This window comes from Myxocyprinus asiaticus, chromosome 6, assembly GCF_019703515.2.
Source record: "Myxocyprinus asiaticus isolate MX2 ecotype Aquarium Trade chromosome 6, UBuf_Myxa_2, whole genome shotgun sequence".
Taxonomy (NCBI): domain Eukaryota; kingdom Metazoa; phylum Chordata; class Actinopteri; order Cypriniformes; family Catostomidae; genus Myxocyprinus; species Myxocyprinus asiaticus.
Window position 1 is genome coordinate 27,282,818 of NC_059349.1, and position 21,750 is coordinate 27,304,567.

Consider the following 21,750-nt stretch of genomic DNA (forward strand, 5'->3'; position numbering starts at 1 on the left):
TATTGTAACTTTGATGAAGATCAAACCAGATTTTAGGACAAATCTATACATAAATGCAGGTAATTCCAAAAGGGTTCACATATTCTAATGTTTTCTTGCTGCTGCATGCTGATCTTTTCAACAGGCGTGGCTTCCACACAGTGTTGTTCGAATTTAATGTTGCCATGCACTTATTGCAGGAAGTTTTTTTCCCAGAGTGACATGGGGTCAAGTGCTTTGCTCAGTGGCTTGCTCCTTGCAGGGATTGAACCTCATGTTTGTCAGCCACACACCTCAACACTCATGTACAGTAAAAGATGCAAACAGAATGTCTTGGAGAACCAAGTAAGGATGCAAATACTGGTTAAAATGTCATGGTGGGGCAAGCAAAGTTGAGGAGTTAGCCCCCTTTCGACTCTACCCAAGAGTGTAAACAATGTTGATTAAAGGTTGTTATCTGCTGATGCTGTTTTCCAGAAACCAGACAAGAACAAACACAAATAGGTTAGGTCTCTGTTTACAGATAGTGGGTTTCCTAACCTTTACTGCACTATGTACTCTCACTAGGTAAACCGAAAGAGAGCAGAGTAGGGTCCAGGGACCACCAGAGGGGCCGCAAGAGGCCACTGGGTGTCCGAAGATAATTTGCATTGTTAATAGGACAGCCAAAGTTAAATTAACTTAAGATATTGATGAAATATGCTAATTTAAAATTTTCCAAATTTGACATTTGTTAATAATAATAATAATGGGATAAACTGTTTTTTTTGTTTTGTTTTTTTTTTGTTTTTTTTTTTCCCCTTCTGAACAAGATACACTGTTATCTTAATACGTATTTTCCTAAATACAATTATTTGTTTTGGCTTTAGGACAATTATTTTATAGAAGCAAATATATATATATATATATATATATATATATATATATATATATATATATATATATATATATAAATAAAATAATTGTATTTTTTTTTTTTTTTACAAACAACATGTCTATATAATATCACACTTAATATTTTTCTCAATGAATCTTCATACAGGAAAATATACAGTATAGCTCCCATAATATTGTAGGAAGGGGGTCACTTGCAAAAGTGTCATCATATTAGCATCCAAAAGTTTGAAAACCCCTGTCTAAGACATTACACATCTTACTTTCTCAGTAGTTGAAGGAATCCACTGATTGTCCCAAGATCAGTGTATCGGTCAGGGCCAGATCTAGGGGTGTGATGGGGTGAGCTTTCCCCCCAACATTATCCCTATGACCCCCAAGCTCAAGTGAAGCAAAGGGTCGAATTGTATCGTTATAGCGCTAATCCTTACGAAATGTGTGGAACTGAAGACATGTGCAACCCCCACCCCACCCTCGTAATAGCATTTTTTTTTTCTTTTTAGTCTAATTCTTTCTGATTGTAAAGAACTCCAAAGAGAGGGTCGACTCAGACCACTAATACTGAGTAATATGTAATCATAACATCCAAGCAGTCTTATTATCACCTTACTTGACCTTGAAGCTTCTGGCAATGCCATTGTTTCCGCATTAGCACCGAATTCTCCTCCATAATAATTTTCTAGTATGGCAGAAGTGAGCCTTAAGAGGGTTTCTCAATTGTGTTTGTGATAAACATGGCAACGAGGCTTTTGTTATGTATAAATTGGCTAAAATAACTAATTCCAAGTAAAATGAGTAAGCTTAGACTTTGCTTTTTATAGTGGAAGTCTTTTGGCAAAGTTTTAAAATAAGGGGGCACATTTGTACATGTATTTGGCTGATGCCACTTCAGAAGTTGTAGTGTTTGATAGCTGCATCATGATTTAATTTGTTTTGATTTGACTAACCCTGCCCATTGCTCTGTTGTGTGTCCTAAATGAATGTCCTAAAGGGGAGTTACGTGACACCATGTGAATGGCGAGCTCTGCGCACTTTTCTAGTTTTAATACTTTTTGTCATAAACTGGTGAGATTTGATATGCCCTGTTCCATAACTGTTCTAGGAAGACTATATGTCAAGAATTAAAAATCCTCGGGCTCTGCAGACATTAAAAGACACTTACGTGTTCAAGCTGATGCCCCTGAGCAGCAGGCCGCAAGCCCAGAAGCCGATTTGGCCGGAGAATTGCGGGAAATTCGGCGAGAATTGTTGAACATGTCGGCAATGCTGATGATGGTCGTTGCTGACTTGGAGGATCTTGCTGTAATATGTCAATCGATCACTGCCATGAAGACGAAATTCACTGAAGTGGTTACAAGAGTGGGGGATGTCGAGAAACAGATAGATTATCTGGAGTCATCGGAGAGGGAATTATCTGCTAATCCGCTAGCGACCAAGGTGGATTTAGAGCGTGCCTGGGAAAAGTTGGAGAACTGTAGCCGGCGGAATAACGTCCGTATTGTTGGAATTCCTGAGGGAACAGAAGGTCAGGATATTGTGAAATTCCTGGATGGGCTCTTTCCAAATCTGCTCGACATAACAGGCCATAAGCTGGAAATCAAGCGAGCTCACAGGGTTCCGGCTCGGCGATCCGCTGAGGGAGACAGGCCCGATCAATTCTGGCCAAATTTCTGAGATCATCCGATAAAGATCTCGTGTTACGTGAGGCGAGGAGTAAAGGAAGGCTTTCTTGGAAGAACCACAACATTTTCTTGTTCCCAGACTTTGCGAATTTGACGAGAGAAACGTGATCGTTTCAAGGAATGCAAGAAACTCTTACATCAACGGAAGGTCGCTTTTGCACTGATGTTCCTGACCAAATGGAGAATAGATGCTAAGGATGGCCGTAAAACATTTACATGCCAACAGCAAGCGATGTCCTTCATAAAGTCAATGGACTAAGTTATTCTGTGGTACTCACGTTGCAGCCAAGTGGACCGACTCACTGAACATTCACTTGACTGTCCAAGGAAAATGAGCGCCTTTTTTTTTTTCTTTTTGTGCTGGTTCCGCCTAGCGACTGGAGTTTGTTTTGTGTAGTAACACTCCTTTGGGACAGTGTTGTGGATTAATCTGCACGTTCTTTGTGATTATGCCTCCTATTGGTTGGAGTTTGTTTTGTGGATTATTTCTTGCAAGTCATTGGAGTGAGTAGGTTATTTGTTGCACTCATGTTGCAGCTGAATGGTCCAGCTCACTGAACATTCGTTTGACTATCTGAGGAAACTGTTTTTTTTTTTTTTGTTTTTTTTGTGCTGGTTCTGCCTAGCGACTGGAGTTTTTTTTGTTGAGGAACACACCTTCGGGACGGTTATGTGGATGAATCTACACGTTCTTTGTTTATTTCGCCTATTGGCTGGATTTTGTTTTATAGATTATCTTCTGTTGTATAATTCTGTCTCACAAAATGTGTATAGAAACACCAGACTTGAGCAATCTGACAGCAAAGTTGTCGCAGGGGCTCTCGTAGGCGTACATGGACTGTTTGAGTTTAGAGGGATGGATGCCAGTTGGCGCTGTCGTGCACGGGGTTAATGTGCACATTTTTCTTTTTTCTGTTTGTTTTTTCGGGGGGAAGTTTGGGGTTTGATTGTTGCACTAATGTTGGAATGTGGTCTTTATAATTGTATTTTTGACAGTCTTTTTTCTAATATGTCAAAATGTCAAATGTTAATATGAGTGGATTGTCTCTCTCCAAGTGGAATTTGAATGGGTTGGGGTACCCCATAAAAAGAAGGAAGGTTATTTCTCTTAAGCATAAGAAATATGATATAGTGTTTCTTCAAGAAAGCTGAACATTTTGTGAAGATATGAGGTGGACATGTTTTCTTTAGTGCTGGATCAAGTAAGAGCAGGGGAGTCATTACACTAAGCATCTACAATTCAAATGTTTCAAACAGATTAAAGATAAATTAGGAAGAGTCATTATTGTTTTAGCAGAAATTCAGGGGCAAAATCTTATTTTGGCTAATATTTACGCACCTAACGCTGATGATCAGGGCTTTTTTTATAGATCTTGAAGGGATGTTGCAAGCCGCTGGCACTCCTCCTGATATAATATTGGGAGGAGACTTTAATCTATTGATAGACTCAGTCCTTGATCATAGTGAAGCAAAAGTGTGTAAGCCCCCCTAGAGCAACACTGACGCTTCACAGGATAAAATTCTTGGTCTTACAGATATTTGGAGACTTTTGAACCCATCTGGTAGGGACAATACATTTGTTTCATCAGTCCATAAGATTTACTCTAGAATAGATGTTTTTTTTTATTTATTTATTTATTTTTTATATCCAAGTCCCTCATTTCATCTGTTGTTAAAGCTAGGGTGTGCAACCTTTTCCAGAATTTTTTTTGTTATACTGGTTGAAAGTCTCTTCACATCCTGATAGCAATCAATAATTTAAGTGGTCTTAATGTAAAAAGGGACAGGACTAAAAAATGATTGACCAATCATTGCATCCGGTCGGGATACAAAGAAAAACCCACAGGTAACCTCAGGAAAAATACAGGCTGCTCTGGAAAAAGATGGTGTGGTTGTTTCAAGGAGCATAATATGACGATACTTGAACAAAAATGAGCTTCATGGTCGAGTTGCCAGAAAGAAGCCAATGCCACAAAAAAGCCCAGTTACAATATGCCCAACAACACCTTGACACACCTCACAGCTTCTGGCACACTGTAATTTGGAGTGACGAGACCAAAATAGAGCTTTATGGTCACAACCATAAGCACTATGTTTGGAGAGGGGTCAACAAGTATTGTGCTCCTTGAAACAACCACACCGTCTTTTTCCAGAGCAGCCTGTATTTCTCGTGAGGTTACCTGTGGGTTTTTCTTTGTATCCCGAACAATTCTTCTGGCAGTTGTGGCTGAAATCTTTCTTGGTCTACCTGACCTTGGCTTGGTATCAAAAGATCCCCGAATTTTCCACTTCTTAAGTGATTGAACAGTACTGACTGGCATTTTCAAGGCTTTGGATATATTTTTATATCCTTTCCCATCTTTATAAAGTTCCATTACCTTGTTATGCAGGTCTTTTGACAGTTCTTTTCTGCTCCACGTGGCTCAGTATCTAGCCTGCTCAGTGCATCCACGTGAGAGCTAACAAACTCATTGACTATTCATACACGGACACTATTTGCAATTTAAAAAGCCACAGGTGTGGGAAATTAACTTCTAATTGCCATTTAAACCTGTGTGTGTCACCTTGTGTGTCTGTAACAAGGCCAAACGTTCAAGGGTATGTAAACTTTTGATCAGGGCCATTTGGGTGATTTCTGTTATCATTATGATTTAAAAAGGATCCAAACAACTATGTGATGATAAATGGCTTCATATGATCACTATCCTTAAATAAAAGACAGTTTTTTTTTGCATGATCAGTCCTATTTTCAAAATCAATGCCAAAATTTCACAATTTGTGACAGGGTATGCAAACTTTTGAGCACAACTGTATATATATACACTCACTCACTTTGCACTTATTAGGAACACTATGGTCCTAATAAAGTGCCCGATGTGTTTTTCTGCTGTTGTAGCCCATCCGTCTCAGGGTTCGACGTGTTGTGCATTCTGAGATGCTATTCTGCTCACTATCTGGCCATTTTCCGTTGACCTCTCTCATCAACAACGTTTTTGTCCGCAAAACTGGATGTTTTTGTTTTTTGGCACCATTCTGAGTAAACTCTATAGACTGTTGTATGTGAAAATATCAGGAGATTAGCAGTTATAGAAATACTCAAACCAGCCTATCTGGCACCAACAATCATGTCACAGTCAAAGTAACTGAGATCACTTTTTTTCCCCATTCTGATGGTTGCTCTGAACATTAACTGAAGCTCCTGACCCGTATCTGTGACTTTATTATTTATTCATTTCACTGTTGCCACACATTTGCTGATTAAATAATCGCATGAATAAGTAGCTGTACAGGTGTTCCTAATAAAGTGCTCAGTGAGTGTATATACGTATAACATTTTAAATTAATGTTTTATACCTTATATAGCCTATAAATTAGGGGTGTAACCATTTTCTCATGGTTTGGTTTTAATTTTTCAAAGAACCACTTTCTACCATATTCATTGCAATATAGAAAACAGATATGATCAGTTCTATTGTCACTGTCAAAAGACACTGTCAACTAATAAACAACATGAGTGTCCAGCATCACATTCACCAGAGAGACGTGTTCAAAGACAAAAGAGATATATTCAATATTAGCTCCAAAACTGCTCCAATGAGAAGTCATATAACGATTTGTTCACCCTATTTTGCATTTTGCTGTGAAATTTGCTGATCATGAATAAGTTGCAGGATAAATGATTATTTTTTTCTGTTATTACTGTTCTTGTAATGAGCTGGACACATCAGAATTCCGACACATTTGATGGGATATTGATATATTTTTGATAAAGAAAACATAAGGGGGACTTCAAAATATGGCTTGAGGGCCACATGTGGCCCACAGACCACATGTTGTGTAGCACTGGCCTAAAGCTTACATTTACAATATACAGTTAAAATGTTTGTTATAAGCTGGAGTGTGTAATTTCTGCTCAACTAGTGTCACCAAATGAAATTGCAAAAATATCAGCTGTTTTCCTGAGCACTCCCCTGTCAGCCATTGGTTACACAAACAGGTAGTCATGCCTCAAACTTGCGCCATTGGTTGATCCAGTGTTGATATGTTGGGCTGGTCGAGCTGGATATTTTTGATAGAGCCGCAGTGTTTACATATTTTCGGAAGAATAAACTTGCATTGGCAAACTGTTGTTGTCTTTGTCCATTAAACTATTATAAGAGAAAGTATTTTAACAACTAAAAGAATAACATCACTTTTAAAATCTAGAATATATATGAAGGAGACCTTATTAAGAGGCCCTCTTTCACCTCTTAGCTTGCATTCGACAACCTCAGTCTGTCTGATGTCTCACATAGACATGTATGATGAAATGAAGGCTCTCTCAAATCTGAATGCACAACAAGTCTGAACTTGAACTGAGCCATGATGATCACTCCTGACAACCTCTCTCACACTGCTTTCTGCTGATTGATAGGCTGGTCAAACACAATCACATGTACACACATAAACTTACAGGTAGACATACATTTAGGGTCATCATGTGAAGCAGGTGGTGTAGGGTTCGAGGCTTTATGTATCCTACTAAGTACTGAGAAGGAATTTTCCCTTATACCTACCATACTGGTGGACCTTAGCATCTCTTTCCTGAATTAATTTTCCTTCTTTATTTTGTTGTTCTTTCCAAAGGTGCTGGAAGACAACACAGGGGTCCGGAGAGTGGTGGTCACCCCTCAGTCTCCAGAATGTTATCCTCCCAGCTTTTCCCCAGCCATCTCTCCCACACATCACTTACCTCCATACATGGCTCCCCCACCCTTTATCCCCAACTCACACACAGCCTTCTACCCACCCATCAGCCCTGGGGACATTCCACCCCATCAGTACTACCAGCATCACATCCCACCAATGTACAATGAAGGTAAGAGTACGTATAATCACTGACTTGTGTGTTCTAGGATTGTCACGATACCAAAATTTCAGTAGTCGATACCAATACCAGTGAAATTTCATGATTCTCAATTGCCAAATTTGATCCCACAGCAAAAGCTAACATGATTTTGAAAACCGTTCTATATTTAGGAAGATTAATATTAACAAATGGAATTAAAACAATGGAATGTAGTGTTAAAGTATTGGTCAAGTAAATAGCTTTTAAAGTTTTTTGTAAGTAATTATTCAAGTAAACAGTCAGTTATAAAGACAAAAATAATTAAGAGCTGATGGCTTTCTTGTTTTCTTGTCAAGATTAATTTTACACAGCGGTCTATTAGGGGCTGAATACGTTCTTGTGCTAAGAAAAGATGCAAAGCAATGGATAGAACAGAATGCAGGTGTCTTAAAGGAATAGTTCACCCAAAAAAGTAAATTCTCTCATTATTTACTCACCCTCATGCCATCCCAGATGTGTTTGATTGTCTTTCTTCAGATGAACATAATCAAAGATTTTTAGAAGAATTTATATGATTGGTATGGGTGAGAAACAGATCAATATATAAGCCCTTTTTATTATCAATCTCAACTGTCATTTTCACCTTCTTTTGTTTCTGGCGATTTACATTCTTTGTGCATATCGCTACCTACTGGGCAGGGAGGATAAGTTATAATAAAAACGGACTTAAATATTGATCTTCTTTTCACCCACACCAATCATATCGCTTCTGAAGATATGGATTTAACCACTCAAGTCATATGGATTACTTTAATGTTGCCTTTGTTCTTTTTGGAGCTTCACAATTTTGGTACACATTGACTTGCGTTGTATGGACCTACGGTCCATACTGAGATATTCTTCTAAAAATCTTTGTGTTCAGCAGAGGGAAAAATGATGAGAGAATTTTTATTTTTGGGTGAACTATCGCTTTAAGACTCGCTTTTAAATATTGACGTTGTTTTTAACTTGACACGGCATCTAAAAAAATGTGGCACTCCTGCCCAGCACGCGGCGCAACGATCAAAATTTCTGTCTGATGCATGTTTACAATATAGAAAAACAACGAAAAACAGTGCAGACAAATGCAAATATGCGTTCGTGTTATAGAGTTATTTTATATCAAATATTTTTACACACATTAGATTTTATTGATCCCACCTATTTACATTCACTTAAGGCATAAACGACAGTGTTCACATTAATACCTCAGCGAGACGGGCTTTGACCAAGAGATCAATTTGATCATTCATATACACAGTCAAGCGTTCAGAAGCAGACAGACAATGCATGGGCACTGAATTGAGTTGGTACTTGGTAATACTGATGCTGTAGAAAGGCTGGTTTCATGACATTTTTATTTTAATATCAACTGGTGCTAAGGTCCTACGGACCTTTTTACACCATACCTGTGCCCTCTTTTCAGTGTTTTCATAAATGTAATTCTTCCATATCTACAGTAACTTGCGTAAAAGATTCATTGCTGAATGTTGAATTTTGTTGCTGCAGAGATAATTCCCTTGTATGGGATGAACTACATTGGGCGGGATGAGCAGTACAAACCAGCACCGAAAAAGATGAAGGACAGATTGGAGCGGCAGAATCGTCTCAACAGCCCTCCCTCTATCTATAAGAGCAACATGGGCTGCAACAACGTGTACAATGGCTACGGCAAGATCCATGGAAGTATTGGAGGCGGTGGAGGGGGAAGCAGTCCTGGGGCTAAAAAAACAGTCCGTGGACCTCGGAGTAGCCCCAGGTCCAGCGAGCCAGACTTACAGGGTAAGTACATTTGCAGGGCTTTATACTCTTAATATCTGAGTCACTGTTACAGGTCTGTGAATAAGCTGTATTATGCTGGAGTCTCTGTATGTGCAAAAAATATATATATATTTATTTTATTTTTTTTACAAATTATTAAGATTGTTAGAGCTGTGTCTTTGCAGTTTTAGCTTGGACACATTAACCCTTTCGCACGTACGATCAAACCAGTGTGATTACACTAGGCTGGGCTCAGATGTGTACAATCAAACCGGTGTGATCTGCATTCCTGCTGCTGTTTACCAGTAAAAGAGATGCTCAAATAGTCTTTTCAACAATATCTTTATTTTTATGTTACAAACATTCAAACAATCACTAAATAAAAGTTTAAAGCCATTACCGTCAGAGCGCTTTGATGCAGCAATGCGGCACTGTTTTTTGACGTCAGACAAAGAATATACAAACAAGTCTGTCCACTGGGCTGGGCTTTTAGAACCTTCTATGCTTCTTATACGAACTCCGAATCCCATGTTGCATTGCATGTAAACAATATGGCATTGCACATAGCCGGCAAGCACATTTGCGATCGCATCTTATCTGTCATAAGCAGTCATTATAAACATCTAAACACCACATTATATGTTTGATAATATATAATCTGACCTTCAGTGCACCTGCTGTGATATATATATATAAAATACCCATACATACATAGAGTCACAGTACTATGCAAAAGTTTAAGGCACTTGTGAAAAATGTTGCATAGGGAGGATGTCTTTAAAAATAATTCCATAAATATTTTTCATTTATCAATTAACATCATACAAGTCCAGTAAACAAAACAAAAAAAACCTTTAAAAAAAAAGCTAAATCAATAATTGGTGTGACTTTGCATTCAAAACAGCACCAATTCTTCTAGGTACACCTCAACACTGTTTTTCTTGGTTGTTGGCTGATAGGGTGTTCCAAGCTGCTTGGAGAATTTGCCACAGTTCTTCTGTCGTTTTAGGTTGTCTCAATTGCCTCTGTCTCTTCGTGTAATCCCAGACTGACTCGATGTTCAGTGGGGGGCTCTGTGGGGCCATGCCATCTGTTGCAGGGCTCCCTGTTCTTCTATTGTAATCTTTTCTATTTGCAAAAGTAATATTTGAGAGTCTAATATTTATAGTTTCTATTGACACACTAAAGCTGAAGATATAAATAACCATCTTATAATCAAAACAAGACTTGTGCACAGAACTGTATATGTGTGTTCGTATATTATATAACATTATATATATTAGAAGATTAGATATTATTTTATTATGTTGTATAAATGTTGTAAATGTATAAATATATTATATATAAATAAAAAAAAGAAAAAAAGAAAACTCTCTAATCTCCTACAACTGGTAAAGGTTTGGTTACAATGTACGGAGACTCAAACTTTGGAATAGAGTGAGGTGGTTACGTTCTGCTTACGTTCTGTGCCAGAAATTCTCGACAATGTTTATCCAAGACATTGTAGATGTTATTGTGGTTACATTAAATCATCTCATGCATGGCTATAGTGTTTAGCCTCTGGTGTTTCTTAGCTTCGATTAGACATTTGTAATGCATGTTTCCTTAAGTCTGCCCACAATGTTTTTCTCTCTACTCGTAAAAAAAAAAAAAAAAAAGGTAAGTGCATCAATAGAGGTAAAGGGAGATGTCATGCCACGGAAACTGCATAGCTGGGAATCGCCAAGGTGCTATCGTTTTTCCAGTGTCCACAATTTGGCCCTTGTTGCCCAGGTTGGGCCTCTGCTGAAAGGCGGCCCACATATCTTTGGAGTCATGTTCTCTTGATAAAGGGGTCCTTTGAGCAAGGACACTGATCCTTAACAATTCCACATGTGCCTTATCAGCCCCCCTGCAGTGGTGATTGGAAAAGAGCTCAATTTCAGATGTGTTCACATACTATTTCCCACTCTCAAGGACATTTTCTTTACATAAACATTTTTGTCAGTTTATGCTTCCATAACTGTTTTTAATTATTTAAACCCACACCTGTGCTTCAGAAGGTCTTGCTATTATTGTAGTGTCTTCTGCCAGTTTTTTTCCCTAGCCTTGGTTGCCATGGTTGCCTTGAAGTCGTACAGGTTTCAATTACATAAAACTCTGAAATGCCATTGATCTCAGGTGTTTCGTCAATTCACATTTGCAAGTGCTAATAAGTGCAGCAGGAGAATGACCCCTTCATTTATTTGATTTGTCAAAAGGGCAGTTGTACCCCAAAAGCTCCCTTTTGGCCTTTAAAAAACATCCACAGTTAGTAATGTATTCCCTGTTGAAAAGACATCACAAGCATATGTTGTGTTTTGGATGCTTTTTAACTTGCTTAACCAGCAAGACTTTCTTGGTCAACCATCTTCACATGAAAGACAATGCTGGTTGACCAGTATTTTTTGCTGGTGAACTACATGGCTATGCTGGTCCACCAGATAAACAAGCATAACAAGCATAAATCAGCCTAGACCAGCTTGAATGTCTTCATTTAGCCTCTCAAAGAAGTTTTTAAAATGTTTTAGTCTGGGTTTCTTATTGTCTTGAAGGCTGAACTTGTTGTGTGGTATGCAGGTGTTGTAAAATTTGACTTATTATTATGCACTGACATCATGGAAACACGATGTGTCTGCTGCAAGCACAAGCCGCCCATCCTTTGATCAATTCATGGTAGGCCTTCATAGCTTAACAAGCTAAACAAGAATTCCTTTTACCTCATACATCCATATGGTGTCTTGATGATACACACACTCTTAGAGTACCCTCAGGATCAAAGGCAAAACCCGTCTGCAGCAGAGTTCCCAGGAGATAAGATTTGCATTTGTCTGTAAAGTTATTACTCCCTACTTTTGGCTGCTCTTTCACAATATACGGACGTCCTGGCAAATACGAGACAGATGAGATGGCAGCCACTAGTGTATACTACACCATCGTCTTTCGTTGCACTCCACGCTACAGGTTCTTCTTGCATAATAAAATCATTTCACAACAATATTTTGTGAGCAATTATGTATTTCTTTGGTAAGTAACCATGTAAAAAGCATAATCAGTTTTGTCTAAAATATTGAAAAAACAATATTCCTCTTAAGGAAAAAAACAGTGTGGGCCAAGTGGTTGAGTGAGGTCAACAGAAGCAGGATGTAGGGGTTGAATGTAAGGGTGCTTTTACACTACGTTTGAAGTTACAGTTCGCTTTGTTTGGTTGGTGTGAAAGCTGCTTGAATCAGTAGACTGGAGTATGGTTCATGTAAACTTCGATATGGTTTGCAGTTGGTATAAACACAATCTGGACTGACTTGTGGAAGTGAGCTGCAATTGATGATGTAGAATTTGCCTGTTGTAGAAAAACGCATTTCTTATTGCTGCTTGCAGAATTTGCCATCAACAAACAGCTCGCTGCCTTTGCATCTCTTGCAATGCATCCAGGCTGTGGTCTTGTCTCCCTTAATCATTACCAAGATACAGTACAGTGGTAAACAGCTGCTTCTAGTACTTAGTGGTTCTCACATTTATGGCGCAAACATACAATGGTTAGAACCAAATAATACAATTTGAAAAGAGACCAGGAGGAGGGGGGAGGAATCAAACTCCGTTTCGGACCAAGAAATCGAATCAAGTGTAAAACCAGCATAAAAGACCACAGTGTACAGTTCTCCTCTGTGCAGTTGACTGAGCGGGTGATATAGGACAGAAAACAAACCGAGGGCTTCTTGCTCACTTCCCTTACTGAGGGCTATGGCCATCTGGACCTTACTGCAGCCTTGCTCCCAGGCATAAATCATCATGACCACACATACACAGATGCAAAAGACTTGGCTCTCCATGTCACGCTGGAGATCAGGTTATTTTTCTTTTTTCAGAGAAACCCACAATTATGATGAAACCCTCAAGAGTAAGGAAGACATTTACGCATATGGCAGACGCTTTTATCCAAAGCAACATACGGTGGCTTCAAGCTATACATTTTATCAGTCTCTGGGTGTCAAACCCATGACATTGGCTTGGTTAGCACCATGCTTCACTAGTTGAGCTATAGGAAGGAAAGAGAAAAAAGATAGAGGGAAAGAGAGAGATGGACAACAAAAGGCCAGACATTCCAGCTTTCTAAAATACTTTGTTTTTGGCATAGCAGCTCGAAGGTCCAGGCATTGCTACCAGACACGGCTGGAGCTGTAAAAACAACTCAACCCGTCATCTCTCAGCACCTTGCCTGGATGGTCTTTGCTCAAATCACCCAGTGGGCACAAACATGCTCACCTCAGCTCAAGCTCAGCACATGAAGTTAAATTACATAATGCAGGAAGGCACATCCCAGGGACCATCAACTTCTTAGTTCCTAAGCTGCAAGGATTTCTATGCTTTCTACCTATCCTCCATCATTAACTAGTTCAGGCAGGGGTTAAGCTTGTGCAGAGGAAGACTAGCCACTAGATTAACCTCTCCATGGTGTCAGGCTTACAGCATTTCAACCTTAACTCCTTTCTATCTCAGACTCTGCTTATATGTTGTGTGTGGACTCAAGCAAAAACAGATGTTCTGTTTCTGGTCCTCTATGTCACAGAGCACTTCCTCCAGCCACGTGCTTGCACTCCATCATTGCCGACCAGGAGCAACAGATGTCCCCTAATCCTCCATCTTGGCTCTGTGTTGTTGCCAAAATGGTAACAGTTCAGTCTCCCACATTCGCTTTCTCACAACATATACAGTAGTTGTGTCCAAAAGCTGAAAAATGCTGCCTTTGCAGGCAGTATACCTGCTGGAATATCCAGATTAAGCTGGTAGCTGTGTTTTGGATCATGGTAACTGGATTATAGATGGTTGTAGTCATAAGTAGGTCTTTACCTGGTCCAAGCCAGTAGATCATATCAACCAGCAGGTCATAATAACTTAAGGTGGTTGGTTTTCGATCATGGTGGCTGGTCACACAGTTTATGAATAGCAAGAAACCAGCTACCATGTTCCAAAACACAGAAACCATCTTAAAGTGTATTTTCCAGCAGGGTACATATGACTGTAGGTTGGCATCAGGGTACGTCCGAATCCATTGTGTTTTATCCTGTCTACTAAGATGCCTTCATCTGGTCAGATTTTGAAGACAGCATAGATGTATCGTTTACTGCCTATGATTTTCCAAAATCCTGAGTGTGCCATTCGACGGTTGGTTGAAATATTAAAAATACAGTCTGATGGAGTGATTGAAAGCAGCTAATATCCAACCTATGAGAAATAAGCATTGTAGTCTCTAAATATTTTCTTGGTTATATCTTAAGGTCACTTGAATTTGTTTTAGATCATTAAATGTTACTTTGGTGTGTTTTGTAAGCTGATCTGGAACCAGTTTCCATAAGAAATACCTTCATGCAGAAATGCTATCTGTTAAGGCCTTAGTTTTCAGACACAGCTATTTGAGTCACTGAGAAAGGTTATGCTCAGACCTCCTCGGGAGGTCACTTGTGATGGAGCAATAATGGGTGATGCAACTTGGGAAACCAAATCATGAGAAGGTCGAGGACAGATAAGAGCTTGTAACCAGATGCCAACACTTCACCTAATTAAACATGACCTTTCAATGATTCACTGGTGCTTATTCAATCATTTATAGTTGGCACGCTATAACTCTCACCTATCTTGATGCCAGTGGAAGATTGTTAAGGACCTGGTTAGGCTACATTTCAAGAAGTTGCCACAGACAGCTCTAAATGCTGGGCCAAAATCAACATTGCCATTTTTTTCTGGGAATTCCCTCTTACAGTAACATAATGCACAAACTGTGTCTGTTTCAGTGGAATTCAGCATAGACTGTTTGTCTGTGCCAGGGTTAATAGTGTGGTGATACTTGGTAAATATGTATGTGAAGACGGGCCTCCAAATAGTTGCGATTCTGTTGTATCATTCAGTATTCAGGAGTTAATTCAATACACATTAGGCCCTTTCCCATTGCAGGAACTAAAGCCCGTATTAGGTACTTTTACTCGGAACTAATATTTTTCGTAATTTTTGAACATTAGGAACTGTAGGTCTCCTTAGCCATTAAGAGGGATTTTTTTAGCTTCTACTCTGTAGTATGTACTTTTTGGGAGAAGAAGGACTGTGGAAGGTGCTGCAACCTGTGATTGGTCAAATACTTATGATGCATAAAGCAATGAGAACCGCGAAATGTAGCTGCTAGCCTGCTACTCAGTGGATTGTGCTAATTTTCCAATTCCCTTAACAGAAATAACAAAACTAACAAAGTATCCAAAAAGTATTGCCGGTTTCACATATTTTGTGTGTGCGAGGGGTGAGCAGAGCTAACTTCAACAGGAGACTCAGTTTGAGTTTTCATTGCATCTGTACTGTGACTGTGTGTACTGTGTGGCTATACAGAAAATAAAGTGATTTCTGGATTGCTACATTGAAATGTTTATCGAAAGTGGGTAATTGAAATCTATTAGAAACTTAACCGTCATGAAATCTAATATACACGAGGAAAGTGTTGCGTGCCTGTTACTGCATGGTTAACTTGCATTAAGATGACTTTTATAAGTCAAAGGGTGAGTAGTTCAGTACAGTATTTTATATTGAGTCATAAAAGCCTTTATTGTAAAAGATCATGTTGATAAATAGGTTTATAGTGCATTTTCCACATGTTTTCCATTGAGCTTAGTGAGTGCTGCGTGGTTAAAATTGGCTGAGCGATTCAACTGTCCTCTCACTGACGCTTCAAATGGCCAGATCCTGGCGTCCTCTGTCAGTGTTGTTGATTTTGTTGTTGCTCCTATTTAATTGCGCTTGCAAACAACGTCAGAAATGAAATGATCGACTCTACATGACATCACTACGGGGGTTCCTTTTGTGTATGCGAATATGTGAGGGAAAGTCTCCTCAGGTGTGCAGTTCTTTTTAAGGGTTCTCATCTAGAAAGTTCCAAAGGGGAAAGTACTGGGACTTTATGTGGGGAAAGGGGCTAATTTCGCCATTTCTGTGCACAGTATTTCAAAACTGTATTTAAACTGGCATGTGTGCCACTGATGTTGTGATTGTGCCACTTGGCAGCTGTGATTACAGAGGTCACCCTGGTTCAGTCTCTTTCCCTCCTCCTCTGCATCTCTGTCTTTGTTCTTTCCCCTTTTGTCCCTCCTTTCTTCTGCCAACTCCCTCCATTCTTACCAGTTTTCTTCCAGGAAGCACTGGCGTATCCCTGTGTCCCTTGGCATTAGAGAGGACATGCATCTCTGCAGTGAGTGAATGCCACAGAGTTCCTCTGGAGATAGCTGGAGACATGGAGCTAGCACAGTAAGGGAGAGAGACCAATGCCAGCTTGGCAGTTCTGGAAAAACAAGCATCCATCCTGCTGATTTGGCTGGAGGATTCTACAGTCTCTGAAACTAAAATAAAAGCAAACAATAGCTTATCAAAGAGTTACACACACACCTATCGTCCATGTGCTTTTTATAGCAAATCAAAGCACAGTTATGTGTGATGCCGCTAACATCTGGAGGGTTTTGCCAAAAATTCTTAATGTCCTTAATTCGACCTCTTTCAACTTAAAGGTTGATCAGTTTAGTCTGGTGCCAAATTATGTATACAGGGAGAGGCAATGTACTGCTGATGTTTAAAATATGTTATTAATAAGGTCATTGTTGAATTTCATGTAGTTATATCAGTTTTGCTAAAGGGACCTAGGAGAGAGGAGAGTTTTGGAATGGACGGAAAGAGAGATTTGTTTTGAGGGCATGGGGGCCATAGTTTTACCTTTGTGATTGATAGATAGCAAGCAAGCAAGCAATGTTCAGCATCAACATTCTGCAGTGCCACGGAGCGCCACTATTAAATCCGGCCAAAATCTTTATCAAAGGACAAAGATTATTTACTCTAGCCATCACTGGATGATATACAGTAGTGTGTATATGTATCTTTCATATAGCCTACACAATGTGTTTTCAGTTACAAGTATGTCTTTTTGTGGTTAGCTTGAATGAAAGACCTATTCAACTCTATATTCAGAGAAATTGCATAATAAACATCGCCATTTCTAACCATTCAGTTTGCGCAGTTACACCAGTTTCATACACTAATCTGCAAACTCATCAACGTCACTTTGTTCATTCTTGAAGTACAAAAACCTTCATAACTTTGGACTGGCATCTGCTGTTCTGCTTCAGCTCATCCTGTGTGTGTGTGTGTGCGCGTGTGTGATACCTGTGCCTTTCCTGAATGCAACTGGCTTCAGTAAAAGTTACATCTCCCTCTTGTGGTCTCCCAGTGCTATTACGCCAGACTGTTCAACAGACCCAGCTGAATGAATTGGAAAGCATGCAAATAAGGCTTCTAATTTAAATGTAGGCTAATTTTAATATATGGATGCCTCAAAAATATATTGATAAAATAACGTGCCAATCAATAATCAATATTTTATGACATCCCTAATAGATAAATAGAGATATTATTTATTCCATTATTAATCATGTGGGACATTGTGGTACATTAGTCGCCATACTTGATCAACACTTTATGGTGCTACATACACATAAATATACAAAATTAATGTTTATTGTATAGACAATACACAGAAAGAGGGGTGTACAGTTGTTTTTAAAGGGCTGTGTGTATGAGAAAGAGAGTTGGCTGTGGTAGTGGTTCTCAGGGTGGCACAGGTTTGTGTGAGAGGGATTAGACAGCCAGCTGTTGAGAGGATAGAATGTGTGCTATGCAGAGATGAGAATGATTGGGAGCCTGCAATCTTCTCGCACTCTTTCTTTCTTTCTCTCCCTTCCTCCCACACCCCCTCTCTCACCACCCCATTATTAGTGACATATTTTCTGCACAGATTATTTTGCCACCTTGGATAATACTTTTTTCTGCTCTGCCTTTAAAATCATTATGTGTTTCATCATATTACTCATTGCGGTGTGTATGGAAAAGTGCTCCTTGTGTAAAAAACAGAAAAACCTTAACGTAGTGTGATTTCCTGGTCATCTAGTCATCCTGACCATGTCCTGTTCAAGAGCCATAACCTCACTTTCTTTTTTTTCTTTTTCTTTTTTATGATTTTCTTCTTGACTAAGCTTTGCCTGGTCATTTTTCACATTTTTCTATGTACTCATAACACCTGTCTGGTCCCGTAGGTGGTGTGTTTAAAGGACCGTCACTAATCAAGAATGTGTCATTCCCTCTCACTCCACATGGAGGCAGAAATGAGCAAAGCACCCACATGTGTTTGCATAAAGTTGATTAAGTCCACAAAAGCACTCTTTATTTTCAGGGTGAGGTGCATGCACACTTCTAGGAGGCTTTCATCTCAAAGCAAATAAACAAATTAGCCCAACTAATGGAATTTTGGCTGTGCAACATGTTTATGTCTGACTGATCACCGCTGATAGCGACAGCCTGTAGCCCCTATTCAAGGAGATAGCTTAAAGGATATGAGCTGTTGTTAAAGGGATAGTTCACCTAAAACTGAATATTTTGTCATCATTTACTCACCCTCATGTTGTTCCAAACCTGTATGAGAGTCTTTCTTCTGTGGAACACAAACGGAGATGCATTAGCCACATTCACGTACATTGTATGGGAAAAAAAAAGATTCAATGGAAGGGAATGGTTACTGAGACCTGCCTAGTATCACCTTTTGTGTTCCATGGAATAAAGTCATATGGGTTTGGAACAACATGAAAATGAGTAAATGATGATAAAATATTCACTTTAAGGTGAACTATCCCTTTACCCCAGCAGATTGGATCCTCTAACTAAATGACAGAATTTAGATTTTCAGGTGAACTATCACTTTAAATGCCTGTAGTACTCACGCATAGACACTGGCCTGACCATTTGGCATCTGCAACTCTGTGGGTGTTCTTGGAGAGCTTTTTTCCAATAGTCTGCAAATTCAGTTTTGGGTGTTTACCTAGCACCTCCTTGTATACACACGCACGCTCTCATTCACATAGACCAAAACACACCTAAACAGCCAAACACTCCACTCACACTGCAGCACCAGACCAATTTTTTATGATTCCTGAAGTCTAGGGAGGGATTTCGATGTTGGTATATAGTGTGTTTGCAGGGTCAAGTGTGAGCTCTCTCATGACTCGGGGCATGACCTCTATAACCTTTGACCCTCATCATAACATCATCACACTAGGTTATTAAAGTCAATGTGAATATCCTTTTTTAATATTCAGGGTTAGGGGTTTATTCAGATCCTATTCAGTCTACAAACCAGCTGGTAATTTGGTCTCTCTCTGTTTTTCTCTTCCTCTCGTTCACTTTCTCTTTCCTCCAGTTCTGTCGCTTCAATGTGACCACTCTATCTTTACCTCCCTTCAATCCCTTTTTCGCATTCCGTATTTTCACCACCTCCCTCTCCCCACAAATCCCTTTTCCACTCTCCCTTCTTTGACCTTACCCTGTAATTGAATGCAGACACTCCTCTCCACCCCAGATATCCAGAGAGAGACTGAGAAAGGAAATTAACTTATTCAGTTTGCTGTCAGACCAGAATTAAAAGAATTGTTGACCCAAAGTTTTTAATTCAGTCATCGTTTATTTACTCTCATGTTGTTCCAATCCTGTGTGACTTTCTTATGCAGAGAACAAAAGGAGAAATGTTTTGGGGGAATGTACCAGTCCCTCTTTATCATTCAAAAACAGAACTTGAGCTTTCAAGCTTAAAAATTATGAAAAAGCACCTTAAAAGTGTCATAAAAGCGGTATAAGATAGTCTTGCCTTATTTTGAAGTCATGCATTAGCTTTGTGTTCTCTGAAAAGGGGTCCAGGGTTCACGCGGTTTCTTAACGTCTTTATTCAGTTTACAAAATTTAAGGTCATAAAAAGTCTTAAAATGGTATAACAAAAGTCTTAATTATAATTTAAAAAGGTCTTAAATTTGGGGATTGAAAGACAGGAATCTCGGAATGGCCTAATGTGATTATTAACTGCAAAAATCCATTCAGTGCCGACCTCTAATTTGTATGTATTGATATACTGGTATATAAAGCAATGTTGATATATATGTATATAGTGTATAAAGGGTGTGTGTGTGTGTTCAGAGACCACTGCAAAATTATCAGTTTCTCTGGATTTATTATTTATAGGTATGTGTTTGTGCAAAATGAACATTTTTGTTTTATTCTATAAAGTACTGACAAAATTTCTCCCAAATTTCAAATAAAAATATGATTATTTAGAGCATTTATTTGCAGAAAATGACAACTGGTCAAAATAACAAAAAAGATGCTGTGTTTTCAGACCTCGAATAATGCATAGAAACCTAGTATATATTTATTTTTAAACAACACAATACTAATGTTTTAACTTAGGAAGAGTTCAGAAATCAATATTTGGTGGAATAACCCTGATTTTCAGTCACAGCTTTCATGTGTTTTGGCATGCTCTCTAACAGTTTTTCACATTGCTGTTGGGTGACTTTATGCCACTCCTGGCGCAAAAATTCAAGCAGCTCTGCTTTGTTTGATGGCTTGTGGCCATCCATCTTCCTCTTGATCACATTCCAGAAGTTTTTGATGGGGTTCAGGTCTGGAGATTGAGCTGGCCATGACAGGGTCTTGATCCGGTGGTCCTCCATCCACACTTTGATTGACCTGATTGTGTGGCATGGAGCATTGTCCTGCTGGAAAAACCAATCCTCAGAGTTGGGGAACATTGTCAGAGCAGAAGGAAGCAAGTTTTCTTCCAGGATAACCTTGTATGCATCCTTCACAAAGATGAATCTGCCCAATTCCAGCCTTTCTGAAGCACCCCCAGATCATCACCGATCCTGGATGTTTTTGGCACCATTGTGAGTAAATTCTAGAGACTGTTGTGCGTGAAAATCCCAGGAGATCAGCAGTTACAGAAATACTCAAACCAGCCCACCTGGCACCAGCAATCATACCACAGTCTAAATCACTGATCAAATTTTTTCCCCATTCTGATGGTTGATGTGAACATTAACTGAAGCTCCTGAGCAGTATCTGCATGATTTTATACATTGCATTGCTGCCACACGATTGGCTGATTAGATAATCGCATGAATAAGTTGGTGTTCAGGTGTTCCCAATAAAGTTCATATTTCAAGGCGTCCAGCAAGGTCTTGATGCTGTTGTAATCCTCTTTGAGGTGCACCGAGTGAGCCAGGGGAAGAGACGGGTACTTGTTACCATTATGGAGCAGCATGGCTTTGAGGTTCCTGGATGAGCTGTCAATGAAGAGGCGCCACTCATTCTGGTTACATGCGATTCCGATTGCCTCGAACAGACTGGTCATATTGTGGCAGAAGCAGAGCCCATCTTGACGAGTGAAGAAGCTGGAAAAAGGTAGGTGATGCTTCCTCTGATCTAAGAATTGCACACTTTCATCCAACAAGTTCCACTGCTTGAGCCTAGATGTCAAAAGCTCGGCATTGGACTTGGTGAGACCAAGATCTCTAATCAAGTCGTTGAGGTCTTTTTGGTTGGGGAAGTTTGGGTTTCTCTCCTCAGCTCCACGTCTGAAATCATCTGGATCTACAACGTCTTCCTCGCTCTCTGACTTGCTGCTGTCTTCTAAAGACAGCTGCTCTC

The 21,750-nt window shown here is 39.4% G+C and overlaps 1 protein-coding gene across 5 annotated transcripts in view; it reads left to right on the forward strand.

The window, feature by feature from the left end:
* Window positions 1–21,750, forward strand: part of LOC127442282 (fibronectin type III domain-containing protein 3B-like) — a 229,482-nt gene that overhangs the window by 142,243 nt on the left and 65,489 nt on the right. For all 5 annotated transcript variants that reach the window (XM_051700180.1, XM_051700181.1, XM_051700179.1 and 2 more), the window contains 2 exons: window positions 7,182–7,413; window positions 8,932–9,204. In XM_051700180.1, coding sequence (XP_051556140.1) covers window positions 7,182–7,413; window positions 8,932–9,204 — 505 coding nt within the window. The remainder of the gene's footprint in view (window positions 1–7,181; window positions 7,414–8,931; window positions 9,205–21,750) is intronic.